This window comes from Castor canadensis, chromosome 15 (assembly GCF_047511655.1).
Source record: "Castor canadensis chromosome 15, mCasCan1.hap1v2, whole genome shotgun sequence".
NCBI lineage: Eukaryota > Metazoa > Chordata > Mammalia > Rodentia > Castoridae > Castor > Castor canadensis.
The window spans coordinates 3,261,714-3,279,928 of NC_133400.1; the positions used below are offsets into that span (position 1 = coordinate 3,261,714).

Sequence of the window (18,215 nt, forward strand, 5' to 3'; positions counted from 1 at the left end):
CCGCGTTCCGATAGGCCGCCGAAAGTTGTCTTCCGGCCGGGGGCGGGCTCTGCGTCGTGGCGGGAAAGCTGCGTCAGTGGGGCTTCTTCAGAGTTACTGAGTGGAACCGAGAGTTCCCGGCCGGCCTCTGACGCCGCCATGGACGCGGCCGAGGTGGAGTTTCTGGCCGAGAAGGAGCTGGTTACCATCATCCCTAACTTTAGTTTGGACAAGATCTACCTTATTGGGGTGAGGGCATCTGGCCCGCCTGGCTGGGGGCAGGGGGCGGGGGAGGTGTCGCCCAGAAGTCCCAGCGTGCCCCGCGGCGGGAGCGGGCTCGGGATCGCGGCCCGTGGGCGGGAGCGGGCTCGGGATCGCGGCCCGCGGCGGGAGCGGGCTCGGGATCGCGGCCCCGCGGCGGGAGCGGGCTCGGGGACGCGGCCCCGCGGCGGGAGCGGGCTCGGGGACGCGGCCCCGCGGCGGGAGCGGGCTCGGGATCGCGGCCCGTGGGCGGGAGCGGGCTCGGGATCTCGGCCCCGCGGCGGGAGCGGGCTCGGGATCGCGGCCCCGCGGCGGGAGCGGGCTCGGGGACGCGGCCCCGCGGCGGGAGCGGGCTCGGGATCGCGGCCCGTGGGCGGGAGCGGGCTCGGGATCGCGGCCCGTGGCGGGAGCGGGCTCGGGGACGCGGCCCGTGGGCGGGAGCGGGCTCGGGGACGCGGCCCCGCGGCGGGAGCGGGCTCGGGGACGCGGCCCCGCGGCGGGAGCGGGCTCGGGGACGCGGCCCCGCGGCGGGAGCGGGCTCGGGGACGCGGCCCCGCGGCGGGAGCGGGCTCGGGGACGCGGCCCCGCGGCGGGAGCGGGCTCGGGATCGCGGCCCCGAGGCGGGAGCGGGCTCGGGATCGCGGCCCGTGGGCGGGAGCGGGCTCGGGATCGCGGCCCCGAGGCGGGAGCGGGCTCGGGATCGCGGCCCCGCGGCGGGAGCGGGCTCGGGATCGCGGCCCCGCGGCGGGAGCGGGCTCGGGATCGCGGCCCGTGGCGGGAGCGGGCTCGGGGACGCGGCCCGCGGCGGGAGCGGGCTCGGGATCGCGGCCCGCGGCGGGAGCGGACTCGGGGACGCGGCCCGCGGCGGGAGCGGGCTCGGGATCGCGGCCCGTGGCGGGAGCGGGTTCGGGATCGCGGCCCCGCGGCGGGATCGCTGCCGGCTTTCGGGCAGTGTCCGCAGCTGACCCGGTGGTTTCCCGTTGCAGGGCGAGCTGGGCCCCTTCAACCCGGGGCTGCCGGTGGACGTGCCCCTGTGGCTGGCCATTAACCTGAAGCAGAGACAGAAGTGCCGCCTGCTGCCCCCAGAGTGGATGGACGTGGGTGAGGACGCGGGCCCCTGTCCCGCTGCGGGGGTCCCCAGGGCAGAGCCACTGCTGCTGCTGTCATCCCAGGGTCTGCTGTGCATAAGAATTTCCCTTTTCTTTTTTTGGCGGTACTGGAATTTGAACCCAGGGCCTTGCGCTTGCTAAGCAGGTGCTCTACTGCCTGAGCCCTGTCCCAAGCCCCTTTTCAAATAGGTCTCCTGCTTTTGCCTAGGTCTAGACCACCGTCCTCCCGCCTCTCTGTCATGCCCGGATGGGGAATTTTTGCTCGTATTTCGATTTTAGATATTTCATCTCGCTTTAAAATCAAGTATATGATGTGAGTGAAATCCATTGTGTGCAGTTAATATACGCTAATATTATAAATGATTAAGAATTAAAATAAAATCAAGTAGATGAGTTCAGAGAAGCATTTGCTTTAGATTTTTTAAAAACATGCATCGTATGTATTTTAAGGGCTGGTTGTGCCATGATTCAGCCTAGAAGGCAATGGCGTTCTTGTAATCCCAGCCAAGCAGGAGGCAGAGGTAGGAGGATCAGGGTGGAGGCCCGGCTGGGGCAAAGTGTGAAACCCTGTATGCAAAACTAAAAAGCAAAAGGGTTGGGGGCTCAGGTCAAGCGGTACAGTGCACAAGGCCCTGAATTCAAACCCTAGTACTACCCCCTCCCCCAAAGAGTAATGGAATTCTGATCCATGACGCAATGAGGATTAACCCTGAAAACATGTGGAATGAATGAAGCCAGGCACAAAGGAGCACATGTTGTATGGCTGTTCATATGAACTGTCTAGAATAGACAGTTCCCTGAGAGAAAGTAGTAACTGCATAGGTATGGGGGATTTGGAGGTCATGGAAGGACAATGGGATGATGAAAATGTCTTAGGTTTGGTGGTCTCACAATTCTGTAAATATGCTAAAAATCATTTATACACTTTGACAGGATTTTGTGGTATGTTAATTATGCCTCAGTAAAGTTGTTAGAAAAACCAAGAGGAAAATGATGTGTCAAGGGTGCAGACAGACTTCATCCTGAGTCTTTGGTTCATTATAGAAGACACATCTTAATTTTATTGTTTTTTGTTGGGGGGGGTGGAGTATGGGCATGCATGTAGAATTTGAAAAGCTCCCTGTGACTTTGACTGTAATCTCTCCATTGAGAATCACCTGGGAGTACCTGTCTCCTAGAAACAAGGACTCTTGTGGAGTCCCTCACAAATCAGTTTAAGAAAGACTGGTTGGCTGTGTCCCCCTTGATCTTTGTGTAATGGGGTGAGTGACACTGGCAGTCCTGAAACATGGTGGGAAACCCTAGTTCTTCTGCTTTGAGGGTTTTGTCTTAGCTGGGAGCCCCACCAGGACTACCTTTCTTAGTGATCCATCTCCAGGCTTACTGTTTAGAATGGGCTGCAGGCAGTTTTGCCCCATCCAGCTCTCAGGTGATGCTTGCCATGAGTCAGGCAGAAGGTGCTGAGATTGGCCTGCACTTTTCTACTAACTGAGACACCCTGTGGTGAGAAGCAGTGAGAACCTAGCCAGTCACCAACTCTGCTGAGAGCCTGTGGCCTCCTGACTTTGGCACTAGAGGACAGTTCTGCCTGTTCTGGGATGTTGTGTAAATGGAGTTACATAGTGTATTATTTTATCTCTGACTTCTCTTGTTCAAGAATGTTTTTCCTGTTGGTCCCTGTTGCTGTGTTCTTTCATTCCTGAGTGCTGTTCCTTTGCATGGAAATACCATGTATTTGGTTGGCCATTCTCTTGGTGGATATTTGGGTTGTTTCCCAGTTTTCACTATTTTGAATAAGACTGTTAGGAATAGTTTTGCTCAGGCATTTTGCAGATAGATGTATGTTTTTATTTTTTGAGGAGGGACGTAAATAAATATCTAGCATGGTGTACTTGTTGGGTCACTGGACAGATGATGCCTAATTTTGTAAGAAACTGCCAATTGGTGCTTCAAAGCACTTGAGCTACTATAACCCTGCCAGAAATGGAGAACAAGAGGTTTGTATTGTACCGTCTTGACCAGATGTTTGCTGATGTCAGTCTTTGATTTGAGGAGAAGTTGAATAGAGTTGTTTCACAATCTGATTCAAATGGTAAAAAATTAAATAATCACAGGGCTAGGGGCACAACTCAGTGGTAGAGTGCTTGACTAGCATGCATCAGGCTCGGTTCCAGCCCTAGCACCGTGCAAAAGAAAGTGACTAGTAGAAAAGTGAGCACTCTGTGTGTGTGGAGGGGGTAGGGAGCCTGGTGGGGAGAGGCTTATCTGGAGATGTAAATGTGGAGTCATCCCCAACACATAGGTGGAGCAGAATGTGTGCCTGGGGTATGGAGAGAGGTCAGTTACTGAGATGTGTGTTCCAGTGTTAAGAGGTCAAGAGGGATTGGAGGGAGACATTAAGGGATGGCCAGCGAGGGCAGGAGAAAGCTCCAGAGAGTAGTGTTCAGAAACCGTGTGATAAATAGTCCAGGAGGAGAACTGAGCAGGCAGGCAGATGCTGAGAAGTAGCCTTGGGTTTGACTGAATGGAGGGTGGAACCTTAGTGAGCTGTGTTGGGAGAGGGATGAGGGGTGAGTGAGGGGAAAGGATCAGTCAGCTGGCAGTTTTGTGGTCAAAGGCATGAGAAATGGGTTAGTGTAACGGAAGGATTTGGTGTCAGGGGAGGGTTTTCTCTTTAACATGAGAGCTGTCTGTGTTTGGAATGAGCTACCAGTGAGGGAGATGATCCTTCAAGACATGCCAGTGCTGGAGTGGGTTCTTGTGCCTCTGTGTGAGAGAGGAAGGTGCCAGCACACCTGGAAGGCAGTTCCTCCTGAGAGTGGGAACGATTCAGAGGGCTAGGGGATTCAGAGGGCTCAGCAAAAGGGCTGGCAGTGGAGAAGAGAGGGCAATGGATCAAGAAGGTGTACCATGACTCCTCCAGAGGTCCTGGAGACCAGGGGCATCCCACAGTCTACAGTCGTGGCTGGGACTTCAGTAAAACGCAGGGTGAGGGGGGGAGGGAGTTGGGACATGTGTAAGGGCAGTGCTGCTGATGCTGGCTGGAACTGAACACAGCTGAGGATTCTAGATGTTGGACTTTAAGGATGTGGTGTCACCTTCATTCTGGGGTGCCTTTAAGCCCCCTAGAACATCATATTGTCACTGGGATGTAGTTTGTAAGTTGCCTGCTCTCTTCTGGACCAGGCCTGGTATAATACTGTTCTCAAGTCATTGATTTACTTTAGTATCAAAAGTAAAATACTTTGTTTTTTCCCTAAAAAAAAGAACTCTGACTGGAACACATTCTTCCCAGGAAAATACTCTGTAGCTAAAACAATAATAAAAGCTTCCCTTCCTTGAAGTTTTCAAGAAGGTCTCAAATTATCTATTCAAAGATACAAATATTCCAAAAAGTTTTTTCTTTTACTCATTTACTAGTTGGTCAAATAGGTAATGTTAGCGCTTAGTAAATTTGAAAGATTTAAAAAAAAAGTCTCATGTAAAAATGTATTAACCTCTAAATTTCAGAAAAGTTGGAGAAGATGAGGGATCGTGAACGAAAAGAGGAAACTTTCACCCCAGTGCCCAGCCCTTACTACATGGAGCTTACCAAACTCTTGTTGAATCAGTGAGTCGGCCTCAGTTCTGAGAGTCCAGGCCTGTGCTGTGATTCTCATCCTTAACCCTGATCCTCTCTCCCTTCTTCCCTGCCCATCACCGTGGTAAGTGGCGGCCAGGCCATCTCTACATGCACAGGCTGTAGAGATGGGTTCTCTCCCTCCCTCTCTTCTCTGTCCACCTATATCTTATCTTTCTCTCTCATTTTTTCTTTTTGCTACCCCCCCCCACCCACAGTAAATCCTTTTTCACTCCTGTCTCGACCGAGACGCCAATATGAGCCACTGCCATCGCCAATATGAGCCACTGCCATCTCCAATGTGAGCCTTTCCCTTAACTGTGTGTGATTCATTTAGTGCAGCTTTGTCCCTCTGCTCTGTTTGAAGTGTGGATCTGAGTTTTTTAGTATTGCATAGAAGAGGCATTGGGCTCACATCTGCTTTTGTCCTGAGCTGTGGGGAAAGCTCCCTCATGGTACTTGGTAGATTTAGTATCTGGGCGTGCATAGATGAAAACACATCATAGTGATCCCTTAGCTTGTTTGCTTATATCCACGTTAGCTCCTCACTGCCTTCTTATTTGTTCTTCATGTGACAACCAGAGTGATCTTTTAAAGGCAAAGCTGCCATGAGCCTCCTGTGCTTAAAATCCTTGGAATCTTTCCAGGGTTTTAGTCTATAATCCTGACTGTGGCATTCAAACCAGTGCACAGACTAGTGTGTGTTTCTTCTTTCCTCATTCCCAACTATCGGGTTCTTCCCTCTGCATCTGTAGGTTTCAGGCTCACATTGACTTCTCTTCTGCAGAACTTTTTTTTTTTTTTTTTTTTTTTGAGATGAAGTCTGTGCTGCCAGGCTGCCTCAAATCCTGGGCTTAAGTAATCCTTCTACCTCAGCCTCCTGAGAGCAGCTGGGACTGTCAGTGTGCACCACAGTGGCTTGGCCTCTTTTCCTTCTTCTAACATACTGGATTGCTCATAGCTTTGCACATCCTGCCCAATAAGTCTGTCCATTCCCTACCCTCAGCCACCTTGGTTTAGTATAACAAATGTCTCTCCCAGTATATGGCTGTACTCTTCCCTGGTGTTTGCCATAATCACAATTTTCTGATGATTTTTCTGGCTGTGCTATTACACATGTAACTCCACACCCCTGCACTAAATGAGCAGGGCTGTGTCTCTAGCACTACGCCTGGTATACCTGTTTGTTGACTGAGTGGAGTCGGAGGGACAGGCAAGTGTCTACAGTTTTGTCTGGGAGACACTTAGAATGAAACTTGCAAGATGTCAAGTTCTTGAAGTTCCCTGAGCATGTTTTGACTGGTGAGTTCAAGAGCAAAACTGGAACCAAAACTGGGACTGGACTACTATGCCTGTTTATTGCAGCCAGAAGGGTTAGGGTAAAGAGCACTGCTGAATTTAAAGGAGCTCTTTGGAGCTTCCTTGGGCAGATGAGGAAGAGTGAAGCGAAGTGGGAGGGGCTTGGTGTGCTGAGGAAGCAGAGGTATCTGCATGTGTGTAGAACGCGAGGAGGTGTAGAGGAGTGGAGGAGAGGGTTCTGTGGTGGTGGCAGAGGGCCCCTGGGAGGGTGGTCTGCAGGGGTCTGAGGGACCCCTGCTGAGGCAGGGGCAGGGGCAGTGGCTGGAAGTATGGACTAAGTGTGGAATTACTGTTATCTGGTGAGGGGCTCATTCATTTTTAAGTATTTGATGTTCAGTATATCAGCAACCTTGTTCTGTAATTCATTTGGCTAAGGGAGCTAATTTTATCTTTGTATTGCAGTTCAGTTGATGAGGACCAGAGGTCCTTTGTTCTGTAGTCCACTGTTCAGAGCACAAGACCTAAATGTTTAAGTTCATAATATACAATTCACTACATAAATTCATACCACAGATCTGCTTCCTGTCAGTCCTGAGGACATTGTAGCACACGGAAAGAGTCTCTGCTTAACCTAGAGCCACTAGTTATGGACATCGTTTGCTTCTGCTCTGTCTTCTAATCTGCTTCTTTCTTCAAAGGTTGGTTTAAAAATCTGTTTCACAGAGGAGAGCTGTAATTGGCCTGGCTGACTGTAAACTTTCACTGAGAATTTCACTGTGTAGATGTGGCACTGTTCGTGCTAATTTTGATTTCTTCAGCAATTTTTGTAACTTTTTTTTTTTTTATTTTGTAGAGTGAGACAGTCACTACTCCTCAGGCCTTTTGCGAGAATAGAAATACAATGCAAAGGGCAGAGCACAGGGCTGGCACTTTTCTTCCTGGTGGGTTGTTAGCCTGGGTTGCTTGGTGGGGAGAAGAGATTAGCTCAGAGGCCATGAAATAGAAGGGATGGCCTCTGAGCCAGCCCTTGAAACCAGTTTCAGATGGAAGTTATGTAGCATAGAGTGCTGTTATCCTGGGACAGAAGGTATCTGACTTGGCCAGTTCTCCTGTACTTCGTTCTCTCAGGTAAATGTTGAGCTTGTGCAGCTGCTGGGCACGGACAATTAACATGAACAAATATAACTCCATGTGGATCGCTCTAGGTCAGTTTACTTGCTGAAATCTCAACAATGAAGACAAAACATTTTCTGAGTCTGGAATGCTTCAAATATCCTGCCTGAATCCAACAGTATTTTTTTTTTTTTTTCTCCTGTACTGGGGTTTGAACTTGGCTTTGTGCTAGGTAGGCAGGTGCTCTGCCACTTGAGCCATGCCTCCAGCTCTTTTTGCTCTGATTATTTTGGAGATAGGTCCTCACTTTTTGCCCAGGCTGGCCTGGACCACGATTCTCCTGTTTTCTGCTTCTTACTGTGGTGAGATGACTGGCACATGCCACCATGCCCAGTTTTTTTCCAATGACATGGGGTCTTGCAAACTTTGTTTTGGCTTAGGCTGGCCTGGAACCATAATCCTCCTGATCTAAACCTCCCACGTAGTTTGGGATGACAGGAGGGTACCACCATACCCAGCTAATGGTTTAGATGGGGTCTTGTGAACTTTTTGCCCAGGTTGGCCTCCAACTCTGATCCTCCTGATCTCAGCCTCCCAAGTAGCTAGGATTACAGGCACCATACCCAGCTCCAAGTAGCATTTTTTAAAAGCCACTCCTGTCCATGTCCAGTGTTGGCTTTAGTTCACTCAGCGTGTCTTTATGTCATCCCCTCCTTTAGTGCGTCAGACAACATCCCAAAAGCAGATGCAATCCGGACCCTCATCAAGGATCTGTGGGACACGCGCATGGCCAAGCTTCGGGTTTCTGCTGACAGCTTCGTGCAGCAGCAGGAGGCCCATGCCAAGGTAGGTGGGGTTTGTCCTTCCTCTACCGCTGTCCACCTGGCACCCATAGGCTCTGCTGCTAGTTTTGATATTGCTGAAAAGTTTCAAATAGCATACTGCCCACTCAGACTGTTGCAAGCACAGATTATAAGCTGCGCTGTTCAAAACTCGCTGGGTCCAGGATGTGACTCAGTGGTAGTACTGCCCAACACACAGAAGCACAAGGCCCTGGGTTCCATCCTTAGACCAAAAACAAGAGACCATCTTAAACTTTTTTCAGTAGTTTCACTTCTTCTCAATCAAGAACTTCTTGACCTACTTGGTCTGCTTTCTTGTTTCAGCTGGATAACTTGACCTTGATGGAGATCAATACCAGTGGGGCTTTCCTTACACAAGCACTCAATCACATGTACAAGCTCCGAACAAACCTCCAGCCTTCTGAGAGTGTCCAATCTCAGGACTTCTAGAGGCCTGTGATGTGTAGCGGTGTCTGCCGACAGGAAGCTCATTGGGTGAGGTGTGAATACTTAGGACACAGTAGAGGTACTCATGGTTCCTGAGTTCTGGAAACTTTTTTTGCAGTGCTTGGGATCAAATGGGAACATTTTTGAATGTATGAGAAATGTGTAATGGCAGAAGGAATGGATTTCTAACATCGGTGGAGAACCAATAGTTATGTCTATAATTAGTCCTCAAAATACACTTCACTGCATGTTCAGTTCCTCACCTAATTCTAGAAGCCAGCTTATCTTTCATGGGGAAAGGAAACAGCTTCAGTTTCTCCCTAGCAGAGCCTGAGGTGTCCTGCATGGTGATAGATCAATGACTAGTGTAGATATAGCAGGTATGCTGCATGGCCAGGGCCATTTTCCCTTCTTGATCCTGATTTCTTTGTGTTAAATAAAGAGTCTTCTGCAGAGGTTCCTCACACAGGATGGCAGATGGAATGGCTAGTAATGTTGACCAGTGTTTATCATCTAAGCCCAATCTGTAATAAAAACATGATCAGCCCAAATCTAACTTTGTTGGGTTTCTGTCCTGCATAACTACCAAGTAGAAAGTGGGCACTGTAGTGAAGATAATCTGATAAGCAGGCAGGTATACAACAGCTGATTGGAAACCGTAGACCCACACTCAAGGGGAAAACTAATCCATTGTGTCAAGTGAGGCTTAAGACAGTGCTAGCAACAAAGGTTGGGTCTTAACACTGCTCTCAGTGTACTCAAGGGAAGGAAGCACTCTTTGCTGTAGACGACAGTGGCTTGGAGGAAATTTTTTTTTCTAAGAGAAAATTACTGATTACTCAACTGTTGCATTTTTGAATTGTTAGGTCCCTTATAGACAGTATACTGTCTCCAAAGGGGAAGTGATTGTCCAGTGCCATACAGTAATAGTTCCATAACCAGCCTGTTTTGAGTTAACAAGCTTCGGTTCAAAAGCTGTAAGGAGTGTCTGGGAGCTCTCCAGAGCTGTGAGTGCAGGTGCCTGCCCCACTCAGCCTGGAGCAGTGGCTGGCATCTACCGTTGGTTCAAGTTACCTGAGTGCTATTTCTCTGGTCCAGTGCTGCCCAGATGTCTCCATCCGTAGATGCTAGTGGTTATTTTAGCACTGAGGGGCTAGAGGATTAGGACCAGATGACGGGTTCTCTGTAAATTAAGGTGCTGTTCAGAGGATTGGTTTCAGGTGAAAGGACTTGCTTTTCCATCTCTTACCTGAATCCTTCAGATTTCATCTGGAAATCGTAGAACAAAACCACGTGTTATTGTGGAGGGTCAGAGGGTGTGTGTTTCAGATCTCACCCCTAGTATCTTGCTTTTAAACCTGAGCCTGTTTTTTTTTTTTTTTTTTGTATATAATATAAAGAAGTATATAATATAGTATATAATATATAAAGAAGATATAATATAAAAAAGATTTTCCTCTTAACATGATTTAAGATGATTTTATTTTTTGGATCTTGTCAGAAATTACAGCAATATATTCATAAATACCTAATTACTACATTCAACAAATAATATTACAATACAGTTAATTCAAACAAGTACACTTAGAACAGGTTTAATTTCACAGCATCTAAACTGCCCCCAGAGTGACCGAGGCACCATTGTCCTCCCTCCCGCCCAAGTCTGGGTTTGCTGTCCTAGCAGTGAAGCATGGGGTGTGCACAAGCAACATCACCAGTGAGCGTGTCTTTCTCAGGTCAAGGCAGAGTCTAGGAGTTTTAAGTTAAGCGCTGGATCAAAAAGTTGGGGACAGGCTACTGCAAGTAGTGAAGTCAAAGCTTGGTTACTTGGAAGAGTAGAGAGGTTGCTGCTAAGTGGCTACTATACAGAAAAACTGATGTTTGCGCTGACCACCTCCATCTTGTGTGGGTCCTTGGAATTGTCTATGCTTTACGTGGCTCAGGGAAGGGGCAACGTGGTTTGAAGTTGAGCTGAATTTTCTGAGGTTCGGCAGTACTGTGAGCCACCTGAGGGAAATTCCATTCTAGCACAGCTTTAGATTCTGTTTTTTGCTAATGAAAGTGCAGGCTCCTTTCAATACTTGGAGTAGTCTTAAGAGTACAAGCTATGAAAATGTTACTGCAGTTGAGTGTTTTGTCCCTTTATAACTAGAATATAGACTGAAATGTTCAAAGTCCTATTTTGGTCACTAATCTGAGACAATGACTGGGAGTGTGGTATTTTTCAGTTTGGCTGATTATATGAAACAACAACTTGTTTTAAAGATCTGATTAAATGTGAAAACATACAATCTAGCATCAGACGGGTGTCCCTCACAAGTTTAGTGAATTCCCCACCAGACATCAGATGGCAGCTATTTCTTCTAGGTGATGTCAGAAGACACATAGCTGAAAAGGATTGGGCATTCCCATAAATACTGATAGTTTGTACAGTCAATTCTAGAGCAAATTTGTCCTTTAAATTCAGTGGGAAAAAGGTAAACAAAAAGCTTCAGAGATTGTATGTTTGTCAATTTTGGTTAAGTCCAACCGAAAACTTAAATGAAGGCTTAAATGTACTGTGTTCTTCTGAAAATAAGTGTTCCCAGATTATGAAACTTAACTGTTGAACATGAAAATTATTACTTGTTACTGTCTGTCTTATTGGTGCACTCTTGTTTTCTCAAGAGCCACTTCACCTTAGCTTGTGCATGCTGCCTTACTGGTTTGTACTTGTGTTCTGATTGTCATATTACTTCTTGAGCACAAGAACACATGGAGATCTCCACAGATAGATAGGAGAATGGTGCGACAGTGATACAGAACCTCAAGGGCAGGCAAGGATGTCTTTCCATTTGGAAAGGGCATCACAGTTATTGCTAGCTCAGTGACTCAGCTCCCATCCTGGCAGATCTCCCCTTTGCTCTGCATGCCGAGAGCTGCCCCATAACAATAAGTCAGCCAAGGGAATTCTTCTTGGATATAGAGAAGGGGCTGTGGCTTTCATTAGACCCTGCTTTTCCCTTTTGCTTTAGCCAAGACCATTGTCAAAGCTGATTAGCAAAAGCAGTCAGACATCTGTGATGTGGGAGGTGGCTTGAGTGAAGCCACTACACCAGAATCAGCAAGGAGGTTTTAAGTAGAAAACTTCAGTGCTATTTTGCCCTGATTGTTGGCAGTGTAACTCCCTGTACATACCTGTGGAACATGTGGCTCTCTTAATGTGTTTGCAGGGGAAGAGGCCCCCAGCACAGCCTGTTTGTTAGTTCTCTTCCAGTTGCTTGGGCTGAGGGAAGCGCTTGTTGACTGCCGGCAATACTGGCGGCACTTTTGTCTGAGTTTGCTAATAACTGGAAGGTTCTTGGCAGACATACAAAGCAAACTGTGTGAGGGCAGATACGCGACACGGCACCAGCTGCCAGCAAGCTGCTCTACGCAGCAAGGACTGGGACTTGGGGCACTGCCACTGAGCAGCAGCTAAGAGTGTCCTGCAGAGGTCAGGCATGGGCCCTTCTCCACCCGCAGACCAGCAAGTGGCTGCCTGGGCCTCTGGTTAGGACCTGTTCCAGTAGGAGGTGCTTTTTTTGATCTAGATCAAACACTGCCTGAAGGAGCAGTAACTGGGATAAGGAGGCAGTGCTGCATTGGCAATAGGAATCAGCCTGATTTCTGGCGATTCCTGTGCCTGTCACAGTGAGCTTTTATGAAAAGAGGTGTTCAGCTCAGACTGACACTTGCTGGCCCTACTTCAGGCTTTGACAAAGCTTTCAATCTAAATGTCCCTAAAGTTTCTACTCACACCTGCTCTCAGGCTCCTTAAAATCTTATTTTCCTGAAATGTTCCTTGAGGAAGCCCCAGGCCTGTGTGCACACACATGGCTGTTAGGATGTCTTGTTCCCACCAGGCTGTCCCTTCCTTGCATCACAGCTGCAGGTTAGACTTGCTATTATCTTTTCCAGATTTGGGGGAGGGGTGGGTAAGGAGGTAAGAAGTAACGCATGGCTTTCTACATTAGTTTCTGGTACAACTCAAAAACGAAGTGATCGCATAGGCGCCAGTGGTAAGCTTTTACTTTGCTTCTCCTTTAATTTTTAAAAACACTTCAATATTTTAATGTCCTGACCAGCAGCAGTACAAACACTAAAAGCAAGGGTTCCCCCCCCCAAGAAAAACAAAAACAAACAAAACCCCCAAACAAGAAAAACAAACAAAAAATTCCCCAAACCACATATTAAAAATGGCAGGCTTTATAACAATAATTAAAGTAATAAAAACATACAAAACTTTGTTTTTTAAGATATATACACAGTACAAGGCTGAAGCACCTTTGACTTTTCTCTCAAAATTTACGTTTATATGAAAACATCCCCCCCCCAATCCCACAATAACAATTTTGGGGGCATGAGTATCTGTATATGTAGGGCTCTGTACATTCTCCCCCACAGAGTAACAAAAAGGTACCTTCAGTTTGTGGGTTTGTTTTATCCTCAGTTAAGAGCTTTTCCAGGGAAAAGCCTTGGACTGCTCTGTGTGCTCCTAGGACCTGTTGCTCTGAAGATAAATTAACTTTTGCAGATTAGTAAGTAAAACAAATAAGGCCTTTAAAATGCACCCAATCTTTTCGGCTGAGGCAAGCCTTGCTCCTAGGGAGGAGGGAGGCCAACCCTGTGGCTGCAGCAACAGCAAACTTGAGTTCTTGTGGTACAGTAACATGGCAACACAAGAAATAAAACCAGCCGGGTCTGATCCAGTCACATGCACTGGGGGTGATTGATACATGACTTCATTTAGTGTTGGTAATGGAGCCTTCGTTCTCAGATTAAAAAAATAAAAAATGACACAGGGGAAGAAGGAATAAAACCGCCTTTAGAAAGGAAAACTAGGGGCATCCTACACTGTTTGCTCGCTGAGTGACAAAGGTGATTTGATTGCATTGAAGTCAAGGTGAAGTTTTTTCTGGAGCCTGGAATCCTTTGCTTCATGCATGGCACATTCTCATTTTTTAAGCTTCAAACCTCCCAGTGAAAAATATTAAATATTCAAGGTAATAAAATAGATAATATTTCTATTCTATAGGTTCAGCCTAGTGCAAGGGAAACCGTCACCTCGGATATCCCTTAAAGTAGCCCCTAGGCCAATGCATTGCAGGCAAGGCAAGGCACTTCCGTAAGTGGTCCAGTTCTGCCTGGAGCCGCTCCCTTTCTGATACAATCTTCTGCTTCTGACTCCTCAACTCCTAGGGAGAGGAAAACACACGTCAAAACAAAACTCATTCCATCTGTAAGCAAACATGAGCAGGCTGCAGGCCTGAATGTTCTAGATATGGCACTTTGGCCTCTGGGAACTCTCTTCACTGGTTCTGTTTCAGGTTCTGATTTTTCCAGCTCTTGAAAAATCAGAGTGCACTGCTGCCTTAGCTCAAAGGCTAAGGCCTTGAAACTCCCAGGTTTAAAAACTTGAGCCCTGCCCAAAAGGTGGTGGATGGAGGACCAGCAGCACTGACACAGGCTAAGAGTGGGCAGGAGAGGCTCTTTGCTTCAACTTTTCCTTCTCCAGTAAGATCCTCTTCTGCCCTCCTTAGCAACTCACAGTAGGGCAGCCTGATTAAGGCAATGAGTAATTTTCCAAAGGGGTATGAAACAGCAGCTCTGTTGTTCCAGGATCAATATTCAGCAAGTTAAAGATTACTCAAGATTCAGCTATGGAGGGGAATTATCAACTGATGCCTGAGTTTTCTCTCTGAGACTACAAGGTTTGAACTCTTAACAGCAGATTGCACCTCTCAAATGGGCCTATATGGACTATGAACATGCTCCCCTCCCTGTGTGTCTGGAGAATGGAGACTCACCGCCATGCTGTGGGAGAGCTGCTCTGCAGTCAGACTGAGGCTGTAGTGCTGGGCCTCCAGCCGCCGGCACTGTGTCTGTAACACCTGCCGCTCCAGGTTTTGCTCTGAAAAAATGAGGTAGAAATATATTACCCTGGTATGGGCTGTGCCCCGGTCTCCAGTGCAGTCAGCAAAAGTCCCTCCTCCTGTGGATATCATTCTTCTAGTCCTTTCAGTTGCATCAATGAATACTAAACTCAGCCAACTCAAGGTAATGATAAATGACCTTGAGTCAAACAGCAATTTTTTTTTTTTTTTTTTGTGGTACTAGGGTTTGAACTCAGGGCTTATACCTTGAGCCACTCCACCAGCCCTTTTTGTTTTTTGTGATGGGTTTTTTTTTTTCAAGATAGGGTCTCTTGAGCTATTTTGCCTGGGCTGGCTTTGAACTGAAAATCCTCCTGATCTCTGCCTCCTGAGTAGCTAGGATTGTAGGCATGCACCACCGGCACCTGGCACAAAGGGCAATTTTAGAGACAAGGATTAGGGGCTGGTGACATGGCTAAAGTGGTAGAAGCACATGACTAATATTACTAAATATAAAAGGCCTGATTGCAAATATTTACAGCCTAGTACCACCTAATAAAAATGGAAACCTCAATGTGGTAATAAACTGCAGAAGGCGTTAGTAGTGGTGGCCTGAGGGTAGAGCCTAAGATTTCCAGTCCACTGTGGTGGGCATGTCCCACACAACCCATCTGTACCTTCCCACTCTGTACCTTCTATGTGTTCTTGGTAAGCTTCAAAAATTGCCTCAATTCCTTGCCACTTGCGCCAGGGGGCTTCTTCATCCTCCTCTTCACTGTCCTCGTCATCTTCATCCTCTTCGTCTGACTCTCGGTCTATCATATCCTGCATGGGAGGACCCTTTCTCCCAGCTGGGGGCTCCTGTTGCCCATTATGCTGGGGCAGGGAGACCCGGCTGGAGGACTGCAGCTCAGGAATGTTGTAGTGGACAGATGTGTCAACCTTGTGGTTCTGATCTGCAGACAGCACAGCTGTGCTTCCTGGGGAGGAGAAAACAAGCGTCACAGGAGTGGATGTTCTCCAGGAAGACCAGAAGTAAGGGGTGAGGTGGGGTGGGGGAATGTCTGCAGAAACCTCTGGTCCAACACAGCATTATTAAGGGATAGTGACAAGCAGCCGCAGAGGTGGTGGTAGACCCGAGTTCTCATCAGCCAAGTTCATCTGAGTTTGAATGTGTGGGCTTGAGTGTGGCCAGAGCTAGCCCTCAGTAAATGCCACCCCTCCTGTGTGACAGGCACAGCTGTTTTAGTCCCTGGGTGCAGTGGGGTTTTCCACTCCCAGCAGGAAGGTCGCTTGGCTGTGACCTATGTAAACAACCTGCAGCATCTGGTGGCACAGAGCTACTGGTGGCCACTAGGGCTCACTGCTTCCTGGAGTAGGTGAGCCTGAGCTTCCACAGCCAGTGGACTGGTTGGGCTCAGATTGGCATGGAAGGAAAACTCCAAAGTCTTAAAGAAGGTGTGAGATAAAGGCAGGACTCAGCTACTCAGAGGCAGAGATTAGGAAGCAAACTGGCTGTGGTGGTGCATGCCCTACGTTGGAGGCCATAGGTTGGAGGGTCATGGTCCAGGCTAGTCTGGGTAAAGGTAAGACCCTGCCTGAAAAATAACTAAAGCAAAAAAGTACAGGGGGGCATGGCTCAGGTGGTAAAGCACCTGCCTAGCAAGTTAGAGGCCCTGAATTCAAACACCATTACCACCCTCCAACCCCCTCACCACTCCAAAAAAAAGCCATGCTGGGACCATCTGGAAGGAAGACATTTTTCAAGTTCCTACAAGTACCTCAAAATCACTGTGATAATGTTCTTTAGATGTCACCATGAAGGAAGGAGAACCTCCAACCTGAGGAGCAAGGACCCATCTGCCTCTTAAGGAAACCTATCTTAAAAAAACAGGATTCTTGGGAGTGTGGCTCAAGAGTAAAGTGTCTGCTCTGCAAGCACGAAGACCTGAGTTCGAACCCCAGTCCCACCAAAAAAAGTTCTTCCAAATACATGACAAAAATCCAGTAACACATCCCTTAGTTTTTGTGTCCCCCCACCCCGACCACCAATGCTGGAAATGGAATCCAGGGGTCTCATACAGGCTAAATTCACCACCCTAGCCCTGCGGAGTCTTGAGTCTTTTTTTTTTTTTTTTAAGCAAAGCCCAGTACCACCAAAGTCCTTTCTAGGGAACTTATTCAGTTGTGCTGACAGTGTTAACTTAGGTGGAAGGCCCTGTCTGTCAGCTGAATGTCTGAAAGCATTTTACCTGTTAGCTCAGGTTTATGGCTTGGAGTAATAAACACTTAAGCACAGTTTTGGCATGATGACTAAATTATTTTCTTCTGGCTATTGAAGTTTACAAAAATGTGTTCCATGCTCAGTCATTTAATTGTTGAGGATTCTTTTCTAATCAATTTGACTTTTGATTCACTGATAGTAATCCCCATTCTCTGACGTTCAGCGAGTCCTACCACCATGGCAAAAGGTCAGGAGACTCGAGTAGGGGGGAGAGGGCACGGCAACTGTTATGTCACTACACACAGGCTGGGGTCCCATGGAATGGGTACACAACTGGTGCCTTGTTAAGGGACCGGAGAGCACTCCAGGTTGAGTTCTATGGGGGTACTTGGGAAGTTCCTCTGCTGGAGAATGCAGAGGATAGCTTTGGTCAGCAAGACACCTCTTCTGACCTTACTAAATTCAGATGGCGCCACCTGCTGATTGCTTGGGAGTGCGGTCCACACACAAGTTCGTTAAGCTCACTGGGAGGCCTCTTAGAAAAGACCCGTAGCTGCCAAGCTCCCCGGGTGCCTCACGTGCACTGAGGTTTCAGATGCACTGTCATTGTGTGTATGGTGGATGGTGCGAGCCCAGAGCCACTCTGAGCCGCTGCTGGCATGCAGGAACATCAGCCAGTCTAAGGTAACTTGGGACCAGAGTAAGACAATGGCCTTGTTTACCTTTGTGCTTCTGCAGGGCTTTCTGGGTAGACTGCAGCACAGATTCGTGGAACTGATGTGCAAACTCTTCTGCCACAAAGGGCTCCCAGGGCTTGCTCTTCCCGTTGATGCTGTGGGACAATGGCACAGGAATGTCCTTGGGTGCAGTACCCCGGATGTAATGAAGCATGCTCAGGCTCTTCTTGCCCCTGGGAGCCTCATTCAGCCTGGCCTTCTCACCGCTGGTAGGAGCTGGTTCCTGGACTCTGGATAGCTCCTGGGACCGCAGTTGTTCTAGTCTCCCAGCCTCCACAGCCTTTGGGACTTCGGATAAGGAGGCAGCAACCCCAACAGGCTTATCCGTCTCCAGAGAAGCTGGCTGCATGGGTGGTTCTTTGAGAGAGAGAAAGTGGGGGCACTGTTAAGAGCTGGAAGTTAACAAACATGTGGACCCTGAGCGCTAGGAACTTACATCTAACAAACGAAAGACCTAAAGCAAAGAACCAAGACTTGGGGACACTGAATTAGCCACCTGTGCGTGCAGGCACTGTCTGAAGTGGTGTGTTTAGTAGCAAGTCCATCCTCGAATGGTACCCCAGAGAACATCAGCAGGAAGAAGCAAGTCATCAGAAAGGTGGGGGAGTTATTTGCTCCGACTTGGCAAGAAAGAGCACATGGTTAAGTTAAGAGGAGGCTGGACCATAGGATTCCCTGTTTCCTTCAGCAG

General features: G+C 48.2%; 2 protein-coding genes across 5 annotated transcripts in view; one reads left to right on the plus strand and one right to left on the minus strand.

Moving 5' to 3' along the window:
* The first annotated feature begins 47 nt into the window (after positions 1 to 47).
* Gins2 (GINS complex subunit 2) lies at positions 48 to 9,220 on the plus strand. The gene is made up of 5 exons (XM_074055532.1): positions 48 to 228; positions 1,227 to 1,341; positions 4,860 to 4,959; positions 8,100 to 8,226; positions 8,547 to 9,220. The coding sequence occupies exons 1-5, from the start codon at positions 139 to 141 to the stop codon at positions 8,670 to 8,672; spliced, it is 558 nt and encodes a 185-aa protein (XP_073911633.1). The 5' UTR covers positions 48 to 138; the 3' UTR covers positions 8,673 to 9,220.
* Positions 9,221 to 10,134: 914 nt separating this feature from the next.
* Gse1 (Gse1 coiled-coil protein) overlaps positions 10,135 to 18,215 on the minus strand; it is a 361,804-nt gene continuing 353,723 nt past the window's right edge. For all 4 annotated transcript variants that reach the window (XM_074055530.1, XM_074055529.1, XM_074055528.1 and 1 more), the window contains 4 exons: positions 17,510 to 17,881; positions 15,256 to 15,543; positions 14,498 to 14,601; positions 10,135 to 13,885 (listed from right to left, as the gene is read on the minus strand). In XM_074055530.1, the coding sequence (XP_073911631.1) occupies positions 13,751 to 13,885; positions 14,498 to 14,601; positions 15,256 to 15,543; positions 17,510 to 17,881 (899 nt within the window). In that variant the 3' untranslated portion in view covers positions 10,135 to 13,750. The remainder of the gene's footprint in view (positions 13,886 to 14,497; positions 14,602 to 15,255; positions 15,544 to 17,509; positions 17,882 to 18,215) is intronic.

Coding starts and splice junctions, on each gene's coding strand:
- Gins2 (XM_074055532.1), top strand. CDS start 139: ATGGACGCGGCCGAGGTGGAGTTTCTGGCCGAGAAGGAGCTGGTTACC. Junction 1,342..4,859: donor CCCAGAGTGGATGGACGTGG/GTGAGGACGCGG, acceptor TCTAAATTTCAG/AAAAGTTGGAGAAGATGAGG. Junction 4,960..8,099: donor ACCAAACTCTTGTTGAATCA/GTGAGTCGGCCT, acceptor CCCCTCCTTTAG/TGCGTCAGACAACATCCCAA.